Source organism: Halichoerus grypus, chromosome 5 (genome assembly GCF_964656455.1).
Source record: "Halichoerus grypus chromosome 5, mHalGry1.hap1.1, whole genome shotgun sequence".
Taxonomy (NCBI): domain Eukaryota; kingdom Metazoa; phylum Chordata; class Mammalia; order Carnivora; family Phocidae; genus Halichoerus; species Halichoerus grypus.
The window spans coordinates 186165728-186191447 of record NC_135716.1 but is presented as its reverse complement, the minus strand read 5'-3'; the positions used below and the strand labels follow the sequence as shown (position 1 = coordinate 186191447).

At 58.1% G+C, this 25720-nt stretch overlaps 2 protein-coding genes across 3 annotated transcripts in view; one reads left to right on the top strand and one right to left on the bottom strand.

Moving 5' to 3' along the window:
• MORN1 (MORN repeat containing 1) overlaps positions 1-13161 on the bottom strand; it is a 53009-nt gene extending 39848 nt beyond the window's left edge. The window contains exons 1-7 of the mRNA XM_036089577.2: positions 13077-13161; positions 12411-12686; positions 11686-11757; positions 9706-9804; positions 9047-9157; positions 7576-7666; positions 6960-7047 (exon numbers count right to left, since the gene is read on the bottom strand). Of these exons, the coding sequence (XP_035945470.1) occupies positions 6960-7047; positions 7576-7666; positions 9047-9157; positions 9706-9804; positions 11686-11757; positions 12411-12531 (582 nt within the window). The 5' untranslated portion in view covers positions 12532-12686; positions 13077-13161. The remainder of the gene's footprint in view (positions 1-6959; positions 7048-7575; positions 7667-9046; positions 9158-9705; positions 9805-11685; positions 11758-12410; positions 12687-13076) is intronic.
• On the top strand, positions 12731-23524 carry RER1 (retention in endoplasmic reticulum sorting receptor 1). Of its 2 annotated transcripts, XM_036089580.2 has the most exons (7): positions 12731-12890; positions 16655-16742; positions 17861-17965; positions 19737-19836; positions 21277-21355; positions 22613-22748; positions 23345-23524. In XM_036089580.2, the coding sequence occupies exons 2-7, from the start codon at positions 16662-16664 to the stop codon at positions 23432-23434; spliced, it is 591 nt and encodes a 196-aa protein (XP_035945473.1). In that variant the 5' UTR covers positions 12731-12890; positions 16655-16661; the 3' UTR covers positions 23435-23524. The 2 variants fall into 2 exon arrangements, with proteins under 2 accessions (XP_035945473.1, XP_077930016.1); XM_078073890.1 differs by lacking the exon at positions 17861-17965.
• The last annotated feature ends 2196 nt before the right edge of the window (positions 23525-25720 follow it).

The following is a 25720-nucleotide window of genomic DNA, read 5'->3' as shown; positions in this document are numbered from 1 at the left end:
CTTTCACCGGAATGGGCGGAGTGAACTGGGCGGGAGACAGAGAGCAGGGGAGCCCTGGGCTGGGCTGCTGTCCGTGGGTCAGGGTGGGGACAGCCCTGGGAGGGTTGCCCCAGAGCCACGCGGGCACGTTAAGCCCCAGGCCCCACACCCCCGTTACTCTGCTTGCTGGGAGGCGGCGGGTGAGGCTTGGAAGTAAAGAAGTCGCTGAAATGGTTTGCTTGCCAGGAAACCCTTCCCTTCACGACACCGTCTTCAGACCCAAGAAGTTACCAGTTTCAGCTCAGGCGACAAGACTCACAGCCAAACAAACGCAAACCCCATAGGAGCCGAACCAAACCCACTGTCCCCAACACCCACCCCGCCCTCTACTTAGAAACCACTGGGCTCAGTCCCCAGGCCTGGCATCAAGAGGTGGTACAGGGGGCCTTGGCCACAGGGAAGGGCTGTGCCTTGCAGAGAACAAAGCCTTCATGTGGGGCCTCTCCCTTTTCCCCAGCCCCCTTGCTCCGGCCGCCCTCCGCCCTCCCAGTGGCAAGAGCAGCGGTCTCTGCGCCCACCACGTGCCCTGGGCAAGTCTGCCACCTGCCCTCACATTCCAGTCTTCATGCCTGTCCCTGTGCAGGTGTGCTGGGTTCTCCCCATCCTGCGGGGATGGGCGTGGGGCCCGTGGAGTCTGGCCACGTGCTCATGTGCTCTCCCAGGTGGGAGGCTGGGATTCAAGATGCTGGATATTGGCTCCGAGTTCAGTCTGCACGGGGCACGGACGCAGCCCCATGCCTGCACCGTGGCGCCCCACACCTCCCTTGCTCGTCTCTCCAAGACGTGGCTCCAGATGCTCCCGCCAGGTGGAGCGAAACCCTGCGGCACTTCCTAGCGGCCATCCCTTCCCCATCCTCGGGGGCGTCTGAGACTCCTGGAGCCCGGAGTCACAGCTCCCACGGATGGATGGACGGACGGACGCTAGTCATAGACACTCCCTGGCTCCCTCAGGACCGCGTGGGGGCTCAGCTCAGGCCGAGAGGCTGTCCAAACCATGAGATGGCTGCTGGGCGCATTTCCCGCGTCGTAGCCATTGCTGCCGTGAGAACGGCCACCTCTCGTCTCCGCTCTCCCTCCGTCGGACTAGGCCTCTGCGAAGTGCCGGTGCTGCTCTCAGGAGGAAGGCACAGCCTTGGCTCGGCTGGAGAAGGAGCTGACTGGCGGGTCATCCCACACCCAGAGCTGGCGAGGACGGCCTGCGGGACCGTGGCACCCCTGCACCCACTCCGGGGGCGCACACTGCGCTCACCACCCATTGTGTCTTCCCTGGTCGTTCACAACGGGCGACCTGAACTCGCTGCTGGAACCTCTGGGGGAGCTGGGTATTCACAGCGTTAATGCAGGACTTCCCCAGGACAAATGCGCCCCAGTGTGCAATGTAACTCACCCAGCAGCGTGGAATCTTTTCTAATTAATGTTATAAATCATACCCTTGAAAATTCTGCCCTTTCTCAGCTGACTTGCACCCAAAGCATGAACCAATACTTACAAAAGCATCTCACAGAGGAGGCGGTGGGGTTCCCCACGAGGGGGGGTGGGGGTGTATTCCCCCGGGGCAGGGGCTCCCTCCACTCTCCCTGGCCCTCCCTGCCCATGTGAGGGCTCATGCATGGTAGGTGCGATGCGGGAAGAGGGGGCAGGGGCCTGTGTCCACACCACAAAGGCTGGCGGGACGGGCTTCAGTGTTAGGAAGCGGGCCCAGGGGACTGTGGTGAGGAACGCCTGTCACCCTGCAGTTGCTGGGGCGCCCCCAGGGCTGAGGGGGATGCTGCAGACAGCCTCTGCGGCTGGGCCCACCTCTGAGCATCCACAGCTCCCAGGACAGTCGGGCCGCTGGGATGAGAGACTCCTTGGGTGCTCTCCCACCACACATGGTGGGGATAAACTGTGAGAAGTATTTGACTCTCTTCTCATTTTAGGGAGCACGTTCTGTTGATTCTGTTTTTCTTTCTGAGGGAAGGGCTACTGTGCTTCTCCAACTGCGTGCCCCCCCATGCCCCCCGGTGCTCCCTGGCGCACACTGTCCAGCCTGGCACATCGATCACGTCCTGCCTCCAGCCCTCCCTGGGCGCCAGGGTTTGGCTGGCCACACCAGGAGGGCCCAGGGGCCTGACTCCCCAGTGCCTGCCTCGGGCGGTACTCGGATGGCCTCCCCTATCATCGCCAACCTTGGAGCTGGAGCAGGTGACCACTTTCTTTGAGGTCACAAGCTTGTAGACCAGCGACGGGTGGTCTGGGGTCAGGTCACATATGTGGATATGGCCCCGGGCCACCTGCCTGGGCCCTGCAACTGTCCAGGGGGCCTGGATCTCCAGCTTGTGGGACAGCCTGCCGGGGTGGCAGTGGGCACATAGGCCGGTGTGTCGGGGGCATGGGTGTGTGCCCCGCTCATCCATCTCCCCAACAACAGCAGGGTCATAGGGTGTCGTGTTTGACCTCCACGACCTTGCTCGTAAGTTCCTCGGATTTCAAAGTGTGCACTGTGGCTCTCCATGCCTTTCTGTGTCTGTTTCTGATGTCTGATGACATGTGGACCGCGCAGGGAACACAGAGCCTGGCACTGGATCCGCGATGGCTCTGGCAGTCCGGACCCCTCCTCCCGTGCGTGCTCCAACAGACCCAGACGCTCCGACTGTCCTGTGTGCGGTGCACCCCTGCAGTCATGGCCCCACATTCCTGGGCTGTGCAGGGTGGCAATGGGGACATAAAGGCCATTGGCATTCCTGAGGACACACAGGTGAGGACGGCGGAGGCTGGGAGCCGCCAGCAGGTGAAGATGCACATAAGGCTGGCCACCTGCTCCGAGCGGCAAGCAGGTGTACCAACCAGCAGGCCTCCCTCTGGGAAAGCCAACACGAGAAGCACAGCCAATGTGCACAGAGCGGCGCCCAGGGACAGCCCGGAAGCCAGCAGCTGCTGGGGGGACCACACAGGTAGGGAACGCTGTGCCGTGCAAACACACACCGGGGTTCACCAACAGCTCGGGTCTGCTTCCGTCCGTGGGGGACGTGGCTCGCCTCCACAGCGCAGTATCAGCTCCGGGGCTCCCTCAGGGATTCCAGAACGCTGCCGCTCTCGGAGGGGCTGCCCTATGCCCGTGGGGGTCACCATGCTGCGGCCACGTTCCCGGGAGGAGCCAGTGAGCCTGCCGCTGCTGGGCACGCCCACCCCCATGTCCCGCAGAGGTGGAGGCAGCACGGAAGGTCCCGCGGGTGCAAGCCGGGAGCCCGGGGGTGACCCGCACAGAACCATCACGGGGTAGCCGGGGCAGGAGATGCCCTTTCCAAGATTTGCCAGTTACAACCACCGGCCCCAATCCTGACCACGTGGCTCCTGTCACGACAGAGGGAGAAGCAGTTCTGGCTTTGGGATACGTTGTTTTACGTCCTGACAGAAGATGCTAGAACATTATTTTCAGGAGTGGACTTTTCCTGGGGCTCATTACAGGGGTCTGCGTTGAGGGATACTGGTGACGAGGCAGTGGGGACCATGAGGCAAAGGCCCGCCCGCGCTGGGTGGGAGAGCTGTCCGTGCGGGGGGACGGGGACGGGAGCCCCACAGTGTGAATGTGCTTCCCGCCCCTGAGCCGTACGCTTAGCGGTTACAACCACGAATTTTACGTTAGGCATATTTTACGATATATAGGGACGTGTTTTAAAAGAAGGCCGACTGTTTGCCCAGTGAGAGCCCAGGGAACGGCCGCGCCCTCACGGGAGACGCGCCCTGGGGTGGCGCCCAGCTCCGTCCCACGGCGCCCCGTCTCCCGGGTGACTCTTGAGAACCGGAGGTCGGAGGTCAGGCGTGAGGTGTCCCTGCAACACGGAGAGGCCTGAGCCTTCCCCATCAGCCAGGCCTGGCGACAGAGCGCGAGCCAAGTCTCCCTGGCGGCTCCGGAAGGCGTGCTGGCGGCGGCGAGCGCGTGGGCCGTGTCCGAGGTCACCGTGTGGCTGCAGCCGGACCCCACTGCCCTCCCGGGCGCAGCCCTTCTCCACACGCCCCGTCTGCACGGCCCCCTGGGAGCCGGTTTAAAAAGTGGCCGGAGGGCAGGGGAAGCCGTGAGGGACCCCCGCGCCCGCCCTCCCTCCGGGACCTGGGTGCCCCTCGGCCGTCCCGTCGGCACCCGGGCTGTGGGTGAGGTGGCTGCTCGCGGCCCTGCCAGCACGTGCGGCTGGGGGCTGCCCACACAGACCCCGCGAGCACGACCGAGGACGGGGTCCCAGCAGTGCTCAGAGCTGCAGGGAGCAGGCCGGTTGTCTGAGGTCCTTGGGCACGAGGCTGCGGAAGGTTGGGAGGTGCCAAGCAAACGGAAATGCAGGCGGACGTGAGTCTGCATCCTGGGGAAGACGCAGCTGGAGGACCAGGCTTCCATGTTCACTCATGTGGGAGGTGCCCCACGTCGAGGACACGCCACCTCCCTTGAGGATGTGTGGGGGTCCTGAGATCTGCAGGCTGGGACGGCGCGGCCCGTGACACTGAGGGGTGACCGTCCAGGAGAAGGCCTCCTCACTTGGTGAGGAAGCAGCCTAGCCATCGGGAGCTGCAGCCGGGGTGGTTTGGTCTGAAATCAGGCTACGGCGGTCAAGTTGGAGGAAAATGTCTCCCAAGCGGGAGAAGCCCGTAAGGCCTGGCCGGCCAAACTGCTGGCGGGGCTGGGCTGCCCCCTGGTGGAGCGCTGGGCAGGCGATGGGCGCCCGGGTCAGCCTGGGGTGTGGAGGGCCACTGCCCTAGTCCCGTCCCCTCCTGGCTGAGTCATGACTCGCAGGGGAGGCCTGAGCGGGGGGGCCCAGGGGGCAGCCACAGCACTGAGGCCCGGCAGGCGGCCGAGGGGCCGAGGGCCAGAAAAGCCTCCAGGAACAGGGCAGTGGCGGGGGCCCCAAAGAAGCGGATGCTCCCTCCGCCAGCCCTGTCCAGCCGTGAGGGGACCCACCTGGGCTGGAGGCCATGCCATCTGCCCCCGAATCTCACTCGGGCTCCAGGCCGGAACTCCCTGCCCCTCCTCTGGGCCTGTGGCCTCACCCACGAAGGGGGGAGAAGAGCTGAGGCCAGAGGCTGGTGCTTGTGGCGCGAACAATTCTGCTGCCGCGCGCTGGGAACCTGTCCGCGTCCACCCCAGCCCTCGAGGTGTGCTTGTGCACGTTTGTGGGGACGACTCCGGGCGTGGCGCGGACGGGCAGGGGCGGGGGGAGACCTGCCCTCCGTGTCTCTCTCCCACTGCAGCTCTGGAGAACCGAGGCCAGGCTGTCTGCGGTGCCTGTGCTGGGCCCTACGGGCGGGTCCGTAAGGACGGACGGCCCTTCGTGCAGAAGCAGCAGGCCAGCAACATGGACGCGCACGGGGCACACTGGCCCCTGCCGCCTGTCCTGAGGCCGGGGTGTGCTCTCACCCAGGCCGAGCTTGTCTGATGAGCAGGCTAGGCTGCTGTGGGGAGCTGCACGGGCCAGGCCAGGATGCCAGCCGCCCCCGCTCCGGCACCCCGCCCGCCATCAGTTATCACCTCTCAGCCCCAAAGCCACTCTTCGTGGCCGGCTCTGGGCTGCCGGAGCTGGACCTCTCGCCATCTCTGCTGGCCGCCGGACGTGTGGCTCGTCGGCAGCAGGCCCTGCGTGAACGGCCGCGTGCAGCTGGGCCTGGGCTCCCGCGGCTCCAGATTCAGTGGGCGCATCGCAGCCACTGTGGCAAAGTCACCGCACACCACGAGTCTCCCTTCCCAAGGAGCCCGGCTGCGCAAGGGGGGCCCCAGGTCCATCTTTGGGGCGTCTGCAGGGCCACCAGTGCGTTTGCTGTTGCCGTTTCTGCTTTTACCCCTTCCAGCACTTCACGGCCCTGCACCGGCCAGCCAGCTACCTCTTTCCACGGTAACGTGCTGGCCCGGTTCCTGTCTCCCGACGGGATCCTGCTTCGGGCACCACCGCCCCCCGATGCTCGGTCCCAAACCCAGGAGTCATCCTTGCTTCTCCTCTTGCCTTCGCCTCGACATCCAACCTGCCAGCAAGGCTGGTGTCTTCACCTCCAAACCACCCCAAGGCTGTTCTCTGCGCCCTCCCCTCTCCTGATGGCAGAGTGCCCCCTGAACAAGAACCGGAGGGACTTTTCAAACACAGAGATCAGACCACCGCTTCCTTCCAGTGCTTCCGGCGACCCTTACAATCACACTCCGGCCCGCTGAGGCTCAGGGTCTCCGCGGGCCCCTCCCGGACCTCCCGCCCGGCTGTGCCCTTGCTCCTCCTGCTGCCAGTTGCGCCCTGCCCTTGCTCTTCGGTGGCCGTGGCGGCTTGTCATCATTTAGGCCTCAGCTCACAGAACGACCCAGGACAGACGGCCAGGCTCTTGGCCCCCCAGCTGCCTGCAGGGCCGACGGGGCTCCTCGTCACTCCAGCCACTGGCCGAGGCTCGCCCTTCCTGAGACCACATCTCTGGCTCCTGCTGCGATTGCTCCCGGCTGGGCACGCGGCCAGCATCCAGTAAGAAAGATGGATGATGGATTCTGGGGTCCCAAGGAGGTCTTCGGATCTGCCTGGTCTCCCTCCCGCCTGTAGCAGCTGAGCGCCCCCAGCCCCAGTCAGACCCGAGGGGTACGGCCTGAGGCAACAAGGAGGGGGGAGCGTCCTCTCCCATGTTATCCAGGTGGGCATTTCTCATCAAAAACGCTTCAGCGGCCCTGAGGGCGTCCTCAAGGGACTGAGAAATGTCACCCGTTCGCACAGGTGACACTGCACGGGGCATCTCAGGAGCCAGACAGGAAAGGTGTCAGCCGGGGCCCTTCCCCTTCCCTCGCTTCCTCATCAGCCAAGAGGGGCGGCCGCCCTCCCTGCCCCTCGGGGTGGAGGAGCAGCACTGAGGTGCCCCACGAGGACGCCCGGGTGGCACAGACGCCCAGCGGGGCCCCCGAGAGCCTGGGGTCCTGCCACATCTCCAGGTACCTCGTAGGTGGAGCCGTCGGCTCGGCACAGCACCCCGTGCCCCTGACGCTGGTCCCGGACCCAGTCGCCTTCGTACTTGTCACCGTTCCTGGGGACACAAACACGGGGCAGCTCTCAGACCGGGGAGAGCCAGGTGGTGGTGCTGACTCAGACCCGCTCCTCTGACCGGGGCTCAGCACGCGCCACCGGGACTGAGGCAAAAATAGGCCCCGAGCAGATGGCACGAGCTCCTGCCTTGCCAGGGCCTGCTGCGGGGGGGCAGGGGGCCTGGCGCTTGGCGGGGGTGATGGCAGCGGCCCGCAGCCCCCGCTCGCCCGGTCCCCAGCTGGGTAAGACTTGGAGAAAAGTCAGTGTGAACCTACACGTGGCCACGGCGGCGTTGTGCACGAGCCACGGATGGAAAGGCAGGCTCACCACGTCCTGTGGCGCCGAGAAAGCCCCTGCCCGCCAGCCCCCTGCCGCCCAAGCCTCTGGGAGGTGTTCACCAGGGGGAGTCAAAGTTCTCTCTACTAAACACGCTGGTAAGCAGTGTCGGTAACTAAAGCACCGAATCCCAAGTGTTGCCGATGTGCCAGAGGCCAGGGTGGCCTGGGGGGCGGGGGGGTGGCGCACTCACCGGAAGACCATGTGCCCCCAGCCGTGCCTCTTGTTCTCATGGAATGACCCCCAGTAGGCCTGTCCGTCCTGGTCCACCAGGCGCCCATGTCCTAGGGAGGGAGCCCAGGGCAGTAAGCGTCACTTCCTGCCTCCTGTCAGAGGAACCTTGCTTCCACCCCCCCAGAGGGCGGCGGTAGATTCAGAAGAAAGCTGGGGTCAGAATGGCTCCAGGAACCGGGCCGCCCTCCCAGGCCAGGGGTGCCCGGGTAAGACACGGCAGCTGTGATTTGGGGTGGCACCAGTGACCACCACGCCAATGACAGCGGTTCTGGGGTCCAGCTCTCAAAGGTGCTGAGTGAGGGCAGGAGGGGTGCCCCTTAAGGTCCCCCAGGCCCCAGCATTTGAGGCTGGAGTGCCCTGCTGTTGGCTGGGGCCACCCCACAGCTCTGCCATCGTGTCAGTCCATGGGAAACTGCACCTCACAGACAACGGCAGTGCTGGGCCTCCTATGACCGATTCAAAGGCCCTGGGTCTAAAGGCCAGAGCACAGGGGCGCCTGGGGGCCTCAGTCGGTGGAAGGTCCGACTCTTGGTTTCAGCTCAGCTCATGACCTCAGCATCATGAGATTGAGCCCTGCGTCAGGCTCCGTGCTAGGCGGGGAGTCTGTTTGAGATTCTTTCCCTTTCCCTTTCCCTCCACTCCTCCCCTGCTGGCATGCCCTCTCCAAAATAAATAAATCCTAAAAAAAAAAAAGAAAGAAAACAAAGGCCAGAGGACACACTCATGAGGACAGGGCTTCATTGCATGGTTTGGGACAGCTTGGAAGTGCACGCGCATCTTCCGATGTAAGCGGACCCTGGAAAGGCACTGTCGGACCTTGTGGATGCATGGCTTGCTCCTGGAGGCTGGTCTTCCAGAACAGTGAGCACTTCTGTCTTCGGGCGCCAGGGATGCACACCCACCCCATCCCCCCCGGGCAGAGTCCGCTTCCCCACAAGTGTGGCCTCCTGACTCGCTTTGTTCAGCAGCATGTCCTCAGAGAACCCCCAGCTTCTCGCCCCCCCAGGAACCCTGAGGCTCTGGGCCAGGGCCCAGGAACCACCAGCCCTGCCTGAGCTGCTGCGACCACCGCTGTAGGGGTGACCCCATGTGAGGCCAAAAGCGTTGCCCAGCCAAGCCGGGGACAGACTGCTGACCCCCAGGTTTGTGGGTAAATAATTAAATGGCAGCTTTCTGAGCTGCTAGATTTTACCCACAGCAGTGAACTGATGCAGGACCTACGGTCTCAGCCCCAGCAAGCAGGGTCCCTGGGCCACGGCCCCCACATGGAGCTGCAGCAGACGTGGTTCTGGGGGCAGGGAGAAGAGCACCTCCAGTCCGGCCGGGTGGACGTCAGGGCCCCCGAGTTAGATCCTGGGGAGGGGTGCTGGGGCTCAGGGCTCCCCACAAAGCGCCCTGCCACACTCAGCAAGCTCCTGTGGGTATCAGACCTTCTCTCAGGCCGTGGGAGAGCTCCCCTTCATAACGTCCGCCAGCTTTGTACTTCATGACGCCGTGTCCTTGAGGCTCTCCCAAAACAAACTGTCCAGAATAGGTGTTCCCTGGTGCAGATGAGGAGAGGGGCACACCCAGGGTTAGAGCTGTTCCTGAGACCCCTGTGGGTTGACAGTCACACCCCTCCCACCCCTGATCAATGGTGGCAGCAAGTATCATTTCAGAACACGTGAGGGGGTCTCTTTATCGCCCGTTCACCTCGGCTAATGAGAGAAAATAGGATTAGGTGGGTTTGGTCCTGCCCTCCTGGTTACTGTACAGCCCCCCCTCATAGCAGGTGGACGCAGATCCCCGACCTATGACGACCCTCTCTGCAGCATCCAGGTGCCCAAGGGCAAAGACCTCTCCGGGTCAGAATCTGTGGGGGTGGGGCTTCTCTCAGCGGAGAACAGCCACCACGCTTGCCTGGGAAGGTCTGTGAGTGGTTGCCCCTGCCCTCGGCCGGCGTGCGGCTAATGCGGGGGAATGTGATGGAAACCAGACCCACACTTCACAGAGGGAGGTGCCTTCTGCATCCGGAAGCCAGGGACAACTTACAGCAGAGATAGTTTACGAGGAAGGAGGCAGCACACCCCCACCTGTCCCCACTGCTAACCTGATGAGGCCCAGAGCCGGCAGCCTCCTCCCGTGATCTCCCCGTCCACAAACTCGCCTTCGTAATAACTCCCATCTTTAAACAGCAGCTTCCCCTGGCCTGGGGAAAGAAACCACGATGTGAAGTCAGACCAAAGTCGGAGAAACCCTGCTGCCCATGCGCGGCTGGACTCGTTTCTTCGCGGGAAGAGCTGGGCTTTGAAGCTCTCAGGTCTGTGTTCGGCTCTGCTTCTTGTCCCAAGCCTGCTCTCTGCAAACTCACCCACACACGTTTCTCGATAAAAACATTCCTGAAACATGACTAAGGCCTGCTGTCTCGGCTGGGATGACAGCAGAGCTACCCCAACCTCTTCGGAGGAGACACTCCAGTCACCTGGCCTCCATCAGCACCGGGGCCGGAAGAAATGGAGTCTGTGGACACAGGGCAGCACTCAAGAAAACATTTAAAAAGGGAGGACCACTCTGTCCAGCCCAGGCTCTGGCAGGGTTCTCAGACGTAAGCCTCCATGCCAGGCCCAGAGGAAGAGAAGCAGAGATTTCAGACAAAAGTGAAAAATGTCTGTGTGGCAACAACACAAGTCAAGAGCTTAAAAACACAGAAAAATACTGGCAGCCAGCAGCCACAAAAAGAGCTCATATAAGAAAATGCTGAAAGACCAATTCTCTAGGAGAAAAATAGGCAGAGGATGTGAGCAGGCAGAACCCCCAAACAGACATAAAACTGTGTGAGCGTAAACACAGGCAAGTCTGGGCCCACCCCTGGGGAGGACTCCAGCGACTCACACTCGGTACTTTCTTTTAAGGCTGAGACTTTCTACAAAAGTACGTAATCTCTCTCTTTTAAGAAGTTTTTTTTTTGTGGGCGCCTGGGTGGCTCAGATGGTTAAGCGTCTGCCTTCGGCTCAGGTCATGATCCCAGGGTCCTGGGATCGAGTCCCGCATCGGGCTCTCTGCTCCGTGGGAGCCTGCTTCTCCCTCTGCCTCTCTCTCTCTCTCTCTCTGTCTCTCATAAATTAATAAATAAAATCTTAAAAAAAAAAAAAAAAAAAGAAGTTTTTTTTTTTTGTTTGTTTGTTTAAGTTCAATTTTGGTAACGTACACTGTATTATTAGTTATCAGGGTAGGATTTAATGATTCATTAGTTGCATATAACAGCCAGTGCTCATCACATCACGTGCCCTCCTCAATGCCCGTCACCCAGTTACCCCATGCCCCCACCCATCTCCCCTCCAGCAACCCTGTTTGTTTCCTAGAGTTCAGCATCTCTTACGTTTGCCTCCCTGTTTTTCTGTTATTTTATTTTTCTCTCCCTTCCCCTATGTTCGTCTGTTTTGTTTCTTAAATTCCACGTATGAGTGAAATCATACGGTATTTGTTTTTCTCAGACTGACTTATTTCGCTCAGCATGATGCCCTCTAGTTCCATCCACGTGGTTGCAGATGGCAAGATTTCATTTTTTTGATGGCTGAGTAGTATTCCATTATATATAGACCCCGTCTTCTCTGCCGTTCATCTGTGGATGGACATCTGGGCTCTCTCCATAGTTTGGCCATTGTGGACATTGCTGCTGTAAGCACCGGGGTGCAGGTGCCCCCGCGGATCATTACGTTTGTATCCTCTGGATAAATACAAAGGTGGGTAATCTCTTACTCATCAAAAATAAACCGTAAAGGTAATTTTCACTTTGGCAAAGACAGACTAACAGGCCAGGGAGGATTTCTAAGTTGGGGCTTCCCCTGCCCAGGATGCCCCAGCGCCTGAGAGAAGGCTGCTAGCTGAGGGGTCTCCCAGGGCCCCCGGCATGTGTTGTCTGGTGAACTTTGAAGATCGCTGCAGGGAATGGCCTTTCCTGGGCACTAGTGAGAGGGAGTGTGGGGACCCGGGGCCGGTGGCTCCCAGTGCCACCTGCCGGCCCAGGCTCCCCGAGGACGTGGCTGTCGGTGCGAGGTGGCAGCCGTGGGAACAGGCCACGATTTCTCACCGTGTTTCTTCCCTCCTTTCCATTCTCCTTCATATCGAAAGAAAGAATTCGGGTACACATAGACACCGTAACCTGAATGTCGGGAAGAAGAGGGACGGGTGAGCGGGTGGTGCCACGGGTGACCGGCTGACGGCCAACAAACCCTCAGATGGGGCGGCCCTCTGGGCCCTGAGGGCGCGGGGGCCGCATGCGCGAGCGCAGGGCCCGGAGAGGCCGCGGCTTGCGGAGGGGCGACGGTTGCGGGTGAAGGGGCGGGAGGCGCCAGCCCTGCCGTTTCTCTGCAGGAATTCACCAGCGGCCTCTGGTCCCCGCAGGACAAAATCCACACTCACACCCAGGGGGCGGCAGGGCTCCCCTCCGCACCAGCCCCGTTTCCACCGGGCGACGTGGGAAGCGTGGGAGTCGCCAGACTCCCGCATCTGCCACAGAGCAGCTCGGGCTCTACCCGAACACGGTTCTTCGGATCTTCGAGCAGCGCCCGCCCAGCCTCCGAACGGCGCCTCCCGGCTCGGTCCCCAGGAGCCGGCGGGCTCCGCCGCCCCGGGCTCGGAACCCCGCCCGCCCGCGGGGGCGCCCCCCCTCCCAGGGTCGGGGCGCCGGGGCTTCCCGGGGGCTGCCGGCTGGGCTTGGGGCCGAGAGCGCGCGGCGACCGCCGGAACCCCGCCCGTCTCCCGCCCCCCTCCCCCATCGCGGACGGAGACCCGGCCCCGGCCTGCAGCCATTACCGTCCCGTGGCGGCCGGCTCGGTGGGTCCTGGAGCGGCGGGCTGGAGCTCGGGCTCCCTCCGCCCGCGGCTGCCATCTTGCCGCTAGGGGTTTCCTTAGCAACCGCAAAGCTCTCCTCCATTGGCCCATGGGCCAGTCCCTGGGCGATAGCAATCTCTGGAGTGGATTCTGCCGGCCCGGAGCCCGTAGACGCAACTACACATGCGCAGCACGGCGCGTTTCCGCTGCTGACGTCCCTTCCGCCGAGGGGACTGCCCTGCCAACTGCCTGGGCGCCCTGCACCGGAAGAGGAAATGGTTGGAGGCTCTCGGCTCCGCCCCGGCGGCCATCTTGGAGGCTCCGGAGGCGGTGCCGCGCAGGACAGAGCGGAAGTGCTCGGCTGGCCCTTCCCGGACCGTGCGAAGCGCCGGCGCGGCCGCCTGCCCGCGTCCTCCTTCCCGCGGCCCTCGGAGACCGCGCTCGGCCGCAGGGAGCGGCGAGGTGCCGGCGGGCGGCGGGGGTCCGGGCGGGCGGGGCTGGGCGCGGGGCGGGCCCCGGGCGGGCGGGCGGGGCGGCGGGCTAGGCCGGGCGGGGGCTGGGGTCGCGGGTCCCGGGTCCCCCGGGGGCGCGCAGGGACCGCCCCCACCCGCACCCGCGGGCGCGGCCCGGGAGGGGTTGGCTGCCCACCCCCGGCTCGTGCGCTGACGGTCGCTCTTCCTTGTCGGGTCCTCGCTCGGTACTGTGGCTCGTCTGTAGGGTTTGGGTAGGAGATCGTCGAGACGAAGAGTTAGGTTGCTCAAGGTGATCTCTGGAAATACTGCAAATTACGGTCGCAAAAGCCAAAGTTCTCCAGGTCGACTTTGCATCCGACGGTGCTCCCGCGCCGGGGATCGCACAGCCCACAGCCGCCCTCGCCCGTGAACCTTCTTCGGGGCTCCGCTCCCTCGCGTCCTCAGAGTAGAGGCGGCCTGGGAGTCCTGAAGTTTCCCCGAAACTCGTTCTTCTCAGTGGGGTTGGTCTTTCACTTCGCGGGGATAGAATCCCCCGTGAGTGAGCAGGGTCCTCGGTGATTGAGAGCCAGCTCCTGTAGAGCGCAGGAGGTGACCTCGGCCAGGTGCGCTGTGGTCAGGGCCAGGTGCAGACCTCCAGGATGGTCGTGCCCAGAGGCGGGAGGAGCCCTGGACGGGGAGGGCGGTGTTGCTAAGAATGAGTAGGTGACGCTGGAAGGGCATTTCAGCGGAGGGAACGGCACCAGAGGTTGCAGGTGGAACTGCCCTGCACCGGACCTAGGAGGAACGAGGGAGGAGGAGCGAAGCGTGGGTGATCCGGATGCCTGGCAGAGGGTTATAATCCTTTAAATGCCGTGCTTGCTATTTGAGTAGTGCAGACACTGGGGCAAGTGGGGCCCCAGGACTAGGCACAGAGAGAGTTTTGTGCACAGTTTCAGGCATGACACTCACGGTCTCCTTGGAATGGTTTTATTTTGCTTTTTACTCTTTTTTTGGTGTGCGTGTGCCTGAGCATAAAACAGTTGAATCCGGCAGGTAATTTGCTGATTGCCTGCTGTGTAACGGGCCTTTTTGGGTGGCAGGGCGCAGGAGTGGTCCAGACAAGGTTCCCCCTGAAGAGGCTTGTATTCTAATAGGAAATAGAGAAACAGGATGAAAATAAGAAAATGATTGTTACATGAAATAAAAACAGGCTGATGTGACTTAGGGATTGTTGATGGGGCGGGCCTTTGTGCAGAGGTGGCCTTCAAACTGAGCAGAGGGAAGGGGATGGGAGCCGGGCTGGTGCGAGGCAGGGCCAGCACATCTGAGGGGCCAGCACGCTCCCTCGGTGCCAGGCTCTGAGGCTCACACAGCTCACACCCCGAGAGAAGCCGTTGAGGGTGCGTTTGCTGTCACCCCGTTTCGCAGATTGGAATGAGGGGTCACTCGGGCCGTCCTGCTAGAAAGTGACCGAACTGGACTTTAGAAGGAGACTGCTTGACTCCAGAGTTCCCGTGCTTCATGTTGCTGTGACAGTCTCCTCGAGACGTGGAGAGCCACGTAACGATGGATGTGTTGCTTGTCAGACAATCAGAGGCTGGCTGACGTGTTTGGAATAATTTCTGCACATTCATCTGAAGGAAGCAGACATCTCTAGCTAGAGTGCATGCTTCCAGGGCATGTTCTAATACTGCTTTTCCTGCCTCAGTTCAAGTAAAGGGTTTTATGGGTAAACACTTGGTCATAAAGAAGTAAAAGAAGAGAAAATTTGTGAGGATCCACAGGTTAAGGAGTATTACTGACGTAGCTTTCTGCTGGCCTGGCTTTGGCCTAAACAGGGAAGCCAGCCATCCTAGGGAATGAGTTTTAATTTAGGCCCTCTTAAAATACGGGATTTTCGGGCGCCTGGGTGGCTCAGTCGGTTGAGCGACTGCCTTCGGCTCAGGTCATGATCCTGGAGTCCCGGGATCGAGTCCCACATCGGGCTCCCTGCTCGGCAGGGAGTCTGCTTCTCCCTCTGACCCTCCTCCCTCTCGTGCTCTCTGTCTCTCATTCTCTCTCTCGCAAATAAATAAATAAAAATCTTTAAAAAAAAAAAAAAATACGGGATTTTCTCACTTGAGTGTAAAAATACATCTCCTGAAGAGATGGGGCCCCGGGGGCCATACTTCATCGGCTTAGTTCAGTCATTTATCTGGACTTCCTGTGTCTCTCGTGAGGGCAAAGAGCATTTCCCCATCACCTCCTGGACACTCCTGGCCCTCTGCCCTTCCTTACGACGCTTACGGAATCACAGTTAAACCTGTAACGCAGACCTGATGCTGGGGGGCTGGTCAGGTGGTCTTAATATCTCAGCTGTACTTGAAAGTTTTCCACTTGAGGTCTAGGGTCACATGAGCCTGCTGACTTCATCTCAAAAAGAGGATGTTCTGAGCACTCACCGTGAGAATGTGATTAAGAAGCACGGCGCGGGCAGGTGTGGGTTCGGCTTGTAGCCCTGTGTGAGCAGGCTGGCCAGTGGGGCCCCTGCAGCCGTTGTGAGCCCCACTCTCCTGTGTGCATGTGAAGGGCTGCTGTGTCCGTGAGTGCCACTGGCCAGATGCGGAGGCCAAGGCTGTGCTGCCATACAGCTCAGGGGCCTTGGACACCGGCCTGGAGCCAGAGTCTGTGTCTGCTTCCATGCCCCAACCCTGCCGTGGTACCCGTTGGGGCAGGTGCTGCGCACGGGTTTGGGGGGCAGCGGTGAGCTTTCCCCGGGCGTCTTCACCAGCACCTCAGTCATCTGGTTTGGGTGGCAGTGTGCTCGGATAGAGAGGCTGAGGTCTGGCAGAGCAGCTCCTGACCTTGGGCAAGTGGCTTAAACTATTTGAGGCTCGATCGTCCTTAGTAAGATAGGGGTGATTAAGCTCACTTGGTTATCTGGGTTCTCATCAGTTAATTCCTCATGGAATCCACAACAGCATGTTGAAATAGGAGCAGATACGATCAATTCCACTTACAGATGACTAACTGGGGCACAGACAGCTCCCTTGCTGGGAATTGGGTGGCATTTTCCTGTTTGTGGAGTGGAGGACCAGGCCCTGAGAGGACCAGGACTTGCACAGCTGGCTGCTGGTGCCCTGGGGAGCAGCCTGGACAGAGCCTGGGCCTGGAGAGAGGGGTTGCCGGGGGCGGGGGGGGAACCCTAGGAATAGACCGGAGGAGGGAGACCTGGGTGCAGTGGCCTGTGGTGTGGACCAGCCCCAGGGAAAGTGTGTCCACAGGACTCCATGGTCAGCAAGGGCAGCTCCTGAGGACCAGCGGGAGGAGTGCGGGCCAGGTGACATTAGCAGAAACAGAAGTCCACCCAGTGCTGCTTTGCGTGTCACGTACCATTCTGGCTGTCCACCGGAGTGTCTTGCTTGTTTCTTTCTTTTTTTTTTTTTAAGATTTTATTTATTTATTTTAGAGCACGCACGCGTGGTGAGTTGAGGGCAGAGGGAGAGGGAGAGAGAATCTCAAGTAGACTCCCTGCTGAGTGCAGAGCCTGACGTGGGGCTCCATCTCACCACCCTGAGATCATGACCTTAGCCAAAATCACAAGGCGACGCTTAACTGACTGAGCCATGCAGGCGCCCCTCTTGCTTGTTTCTTTTCCCTGGACACCTCCTGGCAAAGACACCCAGAAAGAAGAAGTGAATACTGAAGAAATTAGCTTGATCGTGTTGGTGGAAATGGGGCAAAGTGATGAGATCCTTGAATATTTTTATTTAAAGTATTTTGTATGTTTTTCAGTTACAGAATGTCCGAAGGTGACAGTGTTGGAGATTCTGTCCATGGGAAACCTTCTGTGGTGTACAGATTTTTCACAAGACTTGGACAGGTTGGTTTTTTTGTGTGGATGAATTGCAGAACTGACTTGAACTGATGAATTGAACTGAGTGAGAAACGGTCGACCTCGGGACGTGTTCCTGCAGGGCACCGGGGCGCTAGCTGCTCACTTTCCCCAGCCTCAGTTTACACTTGCCCTCTGCTGCGAATGTGCTCGCATCTCTGTCCTCTGTAAAGGGCCAGACAGTGGTTTAGGCCTTGGAGGCCACCTATGTTCTCTGCCCTACACTTGTTTTCTGTTTTTTTGTCCCCGAACAACCTTTAAGAACCTGAAGGCCCTTCTTAGTTCCTCGGCGGCACGGCTGTGGGGCGGCCGCTGCTGTGTGCTCACTGTCCCCGGCCCGGCTCTGCACTGCCCTGGGGGTGTACCTGTGCGCTGTGCTGAGGCTGCCGTGGTCAGCAGCGCCTGAAGCTGCTACGTTCAGTGACCGGTTGTGTAGACTGATGTTTTGGCTTAGAATTAAAAACGTATGTTCTTAAAATTAAAAAAGAACATTTGGAAAATTTCACAATTATTGAAGCCAGGCTGTGGGTACTTCTGCTTTTATGAACGGTTGAAATTTTTCATAAAAAATTAAGTTTAAAAATTAAAATTATTAAAAAAAAAAATTAAAATTAATCACAATTAAAATTAAACAATGCATGTATGTCTGCTAATTATGTGTACTTGCACACAATGCACGTGCATATCTGGGTAAAACCAAGGATTCCTTCTGGAAACTCCACCGCTTTGTGCCCACCGTGCCTGAGCTCCACACCTGCCAGAGGTCGGGCTGTGGCTCACTGTCCTGAGGGCAGAGGCAGGGGCCCCCTGTGGCTGCTGGGCAGGGCTGGGGCCAGCTCTGGGAGGGGCGGGACTCCGAGAGTGAGCCCCGTGTAAGGTGCCCACATGCTTCGTGCTCTCTGGGTGAGGTTAGGTGACCTCATAACGACCCCTCAGGCTGATCCTGTAGGATTGGCTGCTGTGAGAGATCGTCCTGTACTATTTTTGCTTCAGGGGTGGGCCTGTTTCAGGAATTTGGGTTAATAGTCACTGCCTTGTGTTGCTGACTTGAAGTCCGAAGCTGGTGCTCTGCGGTCCACAGCGCATGTGAACTCCTGTCTTTCTAGATCTATCAGTCCTGGCTAGACAAGTCCACGCCTTACACGGCCGTGCGATGGGTGGTGACACTGGGCCTGAGCTTCGTCTATATGATTCGAGTTTACCTCCTGCAGGTAGGTGTGGGCTGGGAGCCGAGCCCCTGCCATGTCCACACTGTCCAAATGTGGCCTTGGATGGGATGTGGGTTTTTCCCTCTATTTCTAGAGTAGGAGGGTTCAGGGTGGCCGGACGCAGCCTGCGCGGCCTTGCTAATAATTGACTTAGAATTTACTGTAATTGTTGTTAGGATTGTTGTTTGAATGGGAACTTGGTCCGTTCTCTAATGGAAAGAGTGACCCGGAGACCTCGATTTAGGGGTGCAGGTGGGATGGGGATGCAGTTGTCTTCTGAACCAAGTCTGCACCTGCTTTGGTGCCCCTCAGGTGTGGCTCTGCAGCATGAAGCTACGTGAGCTTTCCACATCTAGTCTGTAGTTTTCAGACTTGGAAAGTTTTAAGACAGAAGGGTTTCCTCGTGTTTGCATGCACGTTTTTTTAGGCTTTTAAAATTGATAATGCATTGCATTCTGGTCTAATAGGGTAAACTTGATGCTTTTAAAAATGGATTTAAGGGGCGCCTGGGTGGTTCAGTCGTTAGGCGTCTGCCTTCGGCTCGGGTCATGATCCCAGGGTCCAGGGATCGGGCCCCGCATCGGGCTCCCTGCTCAGCGGGAAGCCTGCTTCTCCCTCTCCCCCTGCTTATGTTCCCTCTTTCGCTGCTCTCTCTCTCAAATAAATAAAATCTTTGAAAAAAAGAAAAATAAAGATTTTATTTATTTGAGAGAGAGACACAGCGAGAGAGGGAACACAAGCAGGGGGAGTGGGAGAGGGAGAAGCAGGCTTCCCGCAGAGCAGGGAGCCCGATGCGGGGCCCGATCCCTGGACCCTGGGATCATGACCCGAGCCGAAGGCAGACGCCTAACGACTGAACCACCCAGGCGCCCCTAATAAATAAAATCTTTAAAAAAAAAATGGATTTAATCAGGAGTACGTGATGGTGTGCGGGTGCTCCCATCTTTGCGTCTCCTGAGGAGGGTTTGGCTCCACAATTTTTTTTTTTGTTTTGTCTTTGTTTTTCTAAAGACTTTATTTATTTGGGAGAGAGCACACACAAGCAGGGTAAGAGGGAGAGAGAGAAGCAGACTCCCCACTGAGCCGGGAGCTGCATATGGGACTCGATCGCAGGACCCTGAGACCACGACCTGAACTGAAGGCAGACGCTTAACCTGACTGAGCCACCCAGGCGCCCCTCCACATTTTTTTAACCTCATTCTTGATTTCCTGATTTTCCGGTTCTGGATTTCTTCTGGGCAAAGATTATTAACAGCCCTGACCAGTGTGTGGTGGTATGGGGGCCCACCGGCAGGAATACTAGCACATCCTGAGTGACAGCTCAGATCCTATCTTCTGGGTCAGGTAGCCATCGGTGAGGCAGGGTCTGGGCCAGGTGTACATGCCAGTGTCCCTCAATGTACGATCCACACCTGCCCCATGGTGTGGCCCCGCTCAGGCGTGTGGCTTTGGGGAAAGCCTCCCCTTCTCCTGCATCCCTGCTGGGGAGCTGGTGGCTTCAGGTGCTCCGTGCATCCACCGGGACCCCTGCAGAAGTCTACCGTTTGCACCGTGGCTTGTCCGCTGTCACACTCACAAAGTAATTTGAGATAAACTGTCATTGTGGATGTTCACTGTGCCTTCTTGTCACTTCTTGCAATCTCCGGACTGGAAGTAAGTTGTGCATGCTTTGAGGTTGAGCTAAAGCAAGGTCGTGAGTTACTGGAACGTTGGGGGGCTGCTTCAGGGCACGGGCGCTGGGCTGTGTCACTGACCGAGTGCTCCTCTCTTGCAGGGCTGGTACATCGTGACCTACGCCTTGGGGATCTACCACCTCAATCTTTTCATAGCCTTTCTCTCGCCCAAAGTGGACCCTTCCTTGATGGAGGACTCAGGTATAGTAGAGATCGTCTGCTTGGTTCTGTCTGTTCGGGAGGTTTGTGATTTTGTACACTTCACAGATGCCTCATTTTCTCTAGAAACCTTTGAAATCCGAACTTTTGAGACTGTCGTCTTGGTGTTTAAAATGTATTTAGAACCTCGGTGAGGATACACTTGGGTGTAGATTGAGACATTAAACCTTAGTTGTCATGCCTCATGCGGGCTGGGTATTCCTGCTACTCTGTTGCGAGTGAGGAAGCGGAGGCGCCCGGGGTCACGAGACTTGGCCAGGGTCGCGTGGGAGCAGGGGTGGCACTCCTGCCGAAGAGCCCGCCTGTCCTCAAGTCCTGTCTATGCTCCTCGGGTAGGTCCTCTTCCTGGGGACCCAGAGGTTTCCACGGGCAGCTCGCTGTGACCAAAAGTGGCCACTGGGATCCTGACCATCCACGGTTGGGCCCCATTGAGGGTGGTGGCACTCCCTGATTTCCCAGGAGGACAGGTTGAAAAGTTCTCGACTCAAACTGTTCCTGGCCATACCTGGGCCAGGTTAGGAGGGCCAAGTGCACACCTGACTGTCCAGCCGGGGAGGGGGAGGGGTACAGACATGTGGAGACTCGGTCACTCCTGCCAACATGTGTCGCCGCTGTCTGAAAAACCCGGGCACAGCTGCCTGCCCGTGGATTCCCCTTGTGACGGCGGTACTTCCTGAGTACAAGCGGTCTTCTCCAGGCTGCTCCAGTCCTGACCAGAAGCCTGTGGTTTTTCTCTATGGAGTATTTAATGAAAATGTGAAAGGAAACAACACTCCCATTTGTTGCCATTTGGGGGTATTAGAAGATGATTAGGAGAGCTTCTCCATAGGCCTCGGTTCGTGTGTGTAGCTGGGCAGGGCGTCTGCCTTGGGCAGGGTGGGGCCGCCTGACTATACCCAGCTCAGCGTGGGGGGCTCAGCTAGGGGGGGCTCAGTGTGGGGGCTCCTCAGCATGGGGGGGTCTCAGCCAGGGGTGCTCAGGAGTGCTCAGTGTTGGGGGGTTGCTCAGCCAGGAGGGCTCAGTGGGGGTGGGGATCAGCGTGGGGGGCAGCTGTTCTGAGTTGGACTCTCAGCAGATAAAGCTTTGTGTGTTTCTCCGCTCCTTTTCCCTAAATGTTCTCATTTTTCCTGTGTGCCTTTGTGTGCTACAGTTGATGTGTGTCTGAAAATTGGTCTGCAGTTTAATTTTACGCAATCATTTAAAAAGTGTAGTTCTTTTAAAAAAGAAATTCTATTCTGAATCTTTTAAAGCAATGAATTGATTCCGAAATCATTTGAAGGTTCTCCATGTTGTTTGGCTAAATAACATAAATGTGTGTTTCATGCGTTAGGCTAGTTCAGAAGCTTTAGGGGAAACTTATAAATGTGATGGGGGCAGGTGGATGAGGCGCCCGCTCCATCGCACTGACATTCTGCCTTTCAGATGATGGCCCCTCATTACCAACCAAACAGAACGAGGAGTTCCGGCCCTTTATTCGAAGGCTTCCAGAGTTTAAATTTTGGTGAGTTAATTCCTAAGGGTAGTTGAGAAAGACATTTGTCCTCAGTGTGGCTAATAAGAGTGAGAACAGAGGGTTTTTGTTTTCGTTAGACAGCAAAGACTTCTGAAAGAAACGAGAGTTTTAGTGTGTGTGTGTGTGTGTGTGTGTGTGTGGAACATTGATCCAAAATGCGAGTTGCTGTCCTTGGCGGGGTGTGGAGGCAGGTCACAGGGGCCCCTGCAGGAGAGCCCAGTGCCTGGTGGCCCTTTGGAACTAGCCGAAGAGAAGCTGCTTCCGGGGCGGAGGGTCCAGGGTGTGTTCGGACGTGGGCCTTGGGAGGGATGCGTGCCCAGGCTCTGGCTGCCCTGCACAGACGGGCCGGCCTGTGTGCCGCCCCTCGCACCGCACCCCTTCTGGTTGCTGGCACGAGTGGACCATGTTCCCCGCCCTCCTGCTCAGGGTGCCTGCACAGAGGCAGGGCTGGTCCAGCCTTGGGGCAGTCTGCTTTCACTGCAAGTGCTGTGTTCTGGGGTGGGCTTGGATGGGACTTGGCTTGTCCCCCAGGCCTCCTGGAGGCGGTGACATCTGTGTGATGTTGCATGAGGATGCATGTGACAGGTGGACAGGTGACCCCTGCTGTCATGCGTGAAGCATGCATGAAGGGGACCCCCACCACATGAAGGCTGTGACCTCGTCTGTCCTCTATTTGGTGGAGCAAAAACCCGAAGGGAAAAGCTGCCACACCTTTACTTTGTGTTCTTGGGGCTGTGTGTGGGATGTGGCAGGCACTCTGCAAGTCTGCGGGCTGGGCAGGAAGGGCTGGAGTGAGGGCACTGCTGGGAGGGAGCAGAAGGCAGGCAAGACGGCCCTGCACGTCCCCCGAGGAAGTTGGCCTTTGTCCTGTAGGAAAGGGGAGTGCCGAGGAGCATTTTCAGTAGCCGTGAGTCCGGTGGGCTGGGCCCTGAGCTGGAGGGAGCCGCCTGGGTGCCGCAGGATCTCCTCAGCGATGCACAGCCCAGGGGAGGGGCCTGCCAGGTGGCAGACGAGAGACGCCCAAGTTGGCCTGAGCAGTCGCACCTCTTTGCTGAATGTTTCACACTGTAATTTTGGAAGGAAACCGGGGCCTTTCGAGGGACTGAGGGAATGCTGTGTTTGTAGTTACATGCTGTGCACTCTGTAGGAAACACACACCGCGCCCCTACTGCCCCAAGTAGGGATGCTGCCGTGGCCCCAGATGGCGGGGCAGCTGGTGGCACTGACCTCCTCCCCTACTTTAAGGCATGCGGCGACCAAGGGCATCCTCGTGGCCATGGCCTGCACCTTCTTTGAGGCTTTCAATGTCCCGGTGTTCTGGCCCATCCTGGTGATGTACTTCATCATGCTTTTCTGTATCACCATGAAGAGGCAAATAAAGGTGAGCGCGGGTGGGCACCGCCGCCCTGGGAGGTGCTGAGAGCCCCGCTTGGGTCTTGTCTGTCTGTACTTGGAGCGTCCCGAAGCTCTGTGCAACAGGGACACGGCACAGCCTCTTTCCGCCAACACATACCTGTCCAACGGTGCAGCTGTCGGGCACACAAACCGCTCCCCGGGGGCCTGGTGGGCGAGCCCTCGGGTCTGCTGTGCTGTCCTCACTGGCATGTCCTGGGGGCACAGAGCCCAGGGCCCACCGGCCAGTCAGCGTGTGTTATGCCAACATTACCCTCAAACAGCCCCCAGAGCAACTTTAGCCCCACTGGGCCCCTGGGTATATCATAGGGGTCCCCAGCCGAGCCCTAGCCCTTCCTGCATGCAAGGGGTCAGGAAACCTTTCCCAGACCCTCGGGATTTCCAGCGAGCTCGGACAGCTCAGTGGGCTCTGGAGGGTTCTGCTGTGTCACTGGTGGGGAGGGGACTAGAAGCTTATTGGAACCCTGGTTTCCTTGCCCTGTGTGTAGAGAAGATCAGGATTCAGATTTGGAGAAAACATAGTTCATCGTGAAGCCACTCTAAAACGAGTCTGTTTGTCCCCAGCACATGATAAAGTACCGGTACATCCCGTTCACGCACGGCAAGAGGACGTACAAGGGGAAGGAGGACGCAGGCAAGACGTTTGCGAGCTAGGTGCTCGGCCGGACCCACCACAGAGTCTGAGGACGGTTCTGAGCCATTGTAACAATGCCTTCTTCCTTCACATAAAGTAGTTGATTTCGAGGGAGTCGAATTTTCTTTTTAAAAAGGAGCTTCAATTATTTGTAACTGAAATATCAGGTTCTTGAAGAAACTGACATTTAAACCAAATTGCATTGATTTATTTTTCAGTGACATTCAAGTGTTCAAATGGACAGAATTGTAGTAAACTGCTGCCTGGGCGGACAGCCGGGTGGGGGCGTGGGGAGGGGCGGGTGGTCTCTTGCTGGGCGGCTGTGGAACAGACCTACACGGAAGGAGCCGGGTTGTGCCCCAGCTGCCCCCACCCTGGACGCCCGTGGCCACGTCACCCAGCTGGAGGATGCTGCTAACCTGATTCCTGCGCGTTGGAAGAACATTTGAAAGGTGATTTCCAAGTAACTCTGGGGTTCTAATGCCAGTTTCCCACTTTCATCTCACCAGAGATGTTTAAAGTTGGTCTCTTATCATAATGACTCAAAACTTTGTTCTTAATTACCATGATTGCTTTTGAGGGCCTGGAATTATAAATATATATATTATATTTTAATTGTTTGGAATTATTTTGACACATTTCTTTGATACCTGAAGAGTTGTTTTTGATTAATTTGAAGTTGTTCTCATGCAGTGGCCCCTTTCCAGAAACAATGGGCAAGGGCAGACCAGTTTGTGGGTTTTCACACACGGCTTCTCACTTTCTACGGGAAAACAGAACTCTGACCCGCATGTCAACTTTTTTGATGTGATAAAAACAAATACTCGTAAACATTTTACTAAGTGACTTTTTAATTCCAACTTTATTAAAGACAGTGTCCCCTTTCTTGTGGAGTCTTTATCTGAAACACGACAGCTCGCTGCCCGTGAACAAGCACTTGAGCTGGGCCGGTCACTGGGGCACCGGTGCTGAGGGGCAGGCCCAGGGCGTCCTCCTGGTCTCAGGCACTGCAGATTTGTAGCTCTCTGCAGTTTCCCGTCTGTTTTAGGGCTTTAGGCACTGAATGTGTTTACTGTCTGGCTTTTTTGGGCCAATTTTTGCAGATATCTGAAGTTGAGCTCCTCTTGCTTTTAAGAGGCCATACGAAGACCTCTTAGGTACCTGATCCTGTATTTTAATCTCGGTACTTAAATGATACTCTGGATCAGTATCTTTGATACAATATTGTGGCACGTGAGATGTTGAAACCCTGGACACTTTTACTTTTCATACCGTTTTCCTGGTAAATGCTCAGGCCTAAAATGTGACGGGAAATGGTCTGCGCTTGGTCAGGGTGTACATAAAGGGCCTCAGGAAGCGTGGGGCCCCTCTCTCGGGGCTCTTCAGTCTGGCCTGTGGTCACGGTGACCTGTCTCAGTTGGCCGGCCTGCAGTAACCGAGGAGTGTGGAGCGATGCATTCCTGGACGACTGTGTCCGCTCAGCTGCTGGAATGGTCTGTAGAGGCCTCTCCCAGAAGCCTGGGCCGCAGCCTCGCACGGGGGGCGGGACATCCTGACCACAGGTTCTTGCCCTTTGTGAAATGTGATCTTCAGTTCACCCTGACGGCCTTCTTAATACACCTACGCTCCTGTGGAGTCCGTTTCTTAAGAGAGCTTATGGCAAAGACCAGTCTCCGGCACAAGTTAAATACTTTTAAAGACCTGAAAGTAACAAAAAGGTGGCAGGAAGTAGGCTGGACACAGCGGTGAGCTGGTGTGAGCAGCCAGCCTGCCCAGGCCTCGGGAGCTGAGCTCTGAGAGGTAGCTATGGGTTAGGTGTTCAGAAAGTGGAGAACCGTGCTCTACACCGTGGAGCTCTGAGCAGACCCCAGCAAAATGCAGACTTCCGTTTTCTAAAATGGGAAACAAACTGGAACATGTATTAAAAGGTATGAGCCACGCATCTCAGGTGGAGATACGGCTCCTTGGAGTCTTTGTACTCCTGTGAATGGACGTGGCCGAGCCACCAGAAGCCTGCCTCTGATGAGGGCAAGGTTTCCAGGTCGTTGGGGCGGGCGGATTGGCCAGTGGGTAAGCCCTGCTGTCCGCTGTTCCCCACACTTGCCCATTCAGGCCAAACCCTGACTGCCTGATACAGACTCATTTTCTCATCACGTGAATGGCTGGTCCCATTTCCGAAGCTAACTTTCACCTGTATGGTTTGGGGACGGGATGAAAGCAACCTGGTCCAGCAGAGTCCGGCTCCTGAAGAAGTGACCCAGATGCACCACAGTGGGGGTGTGGTGCGGCCCCCCGGCAGGCTCGGC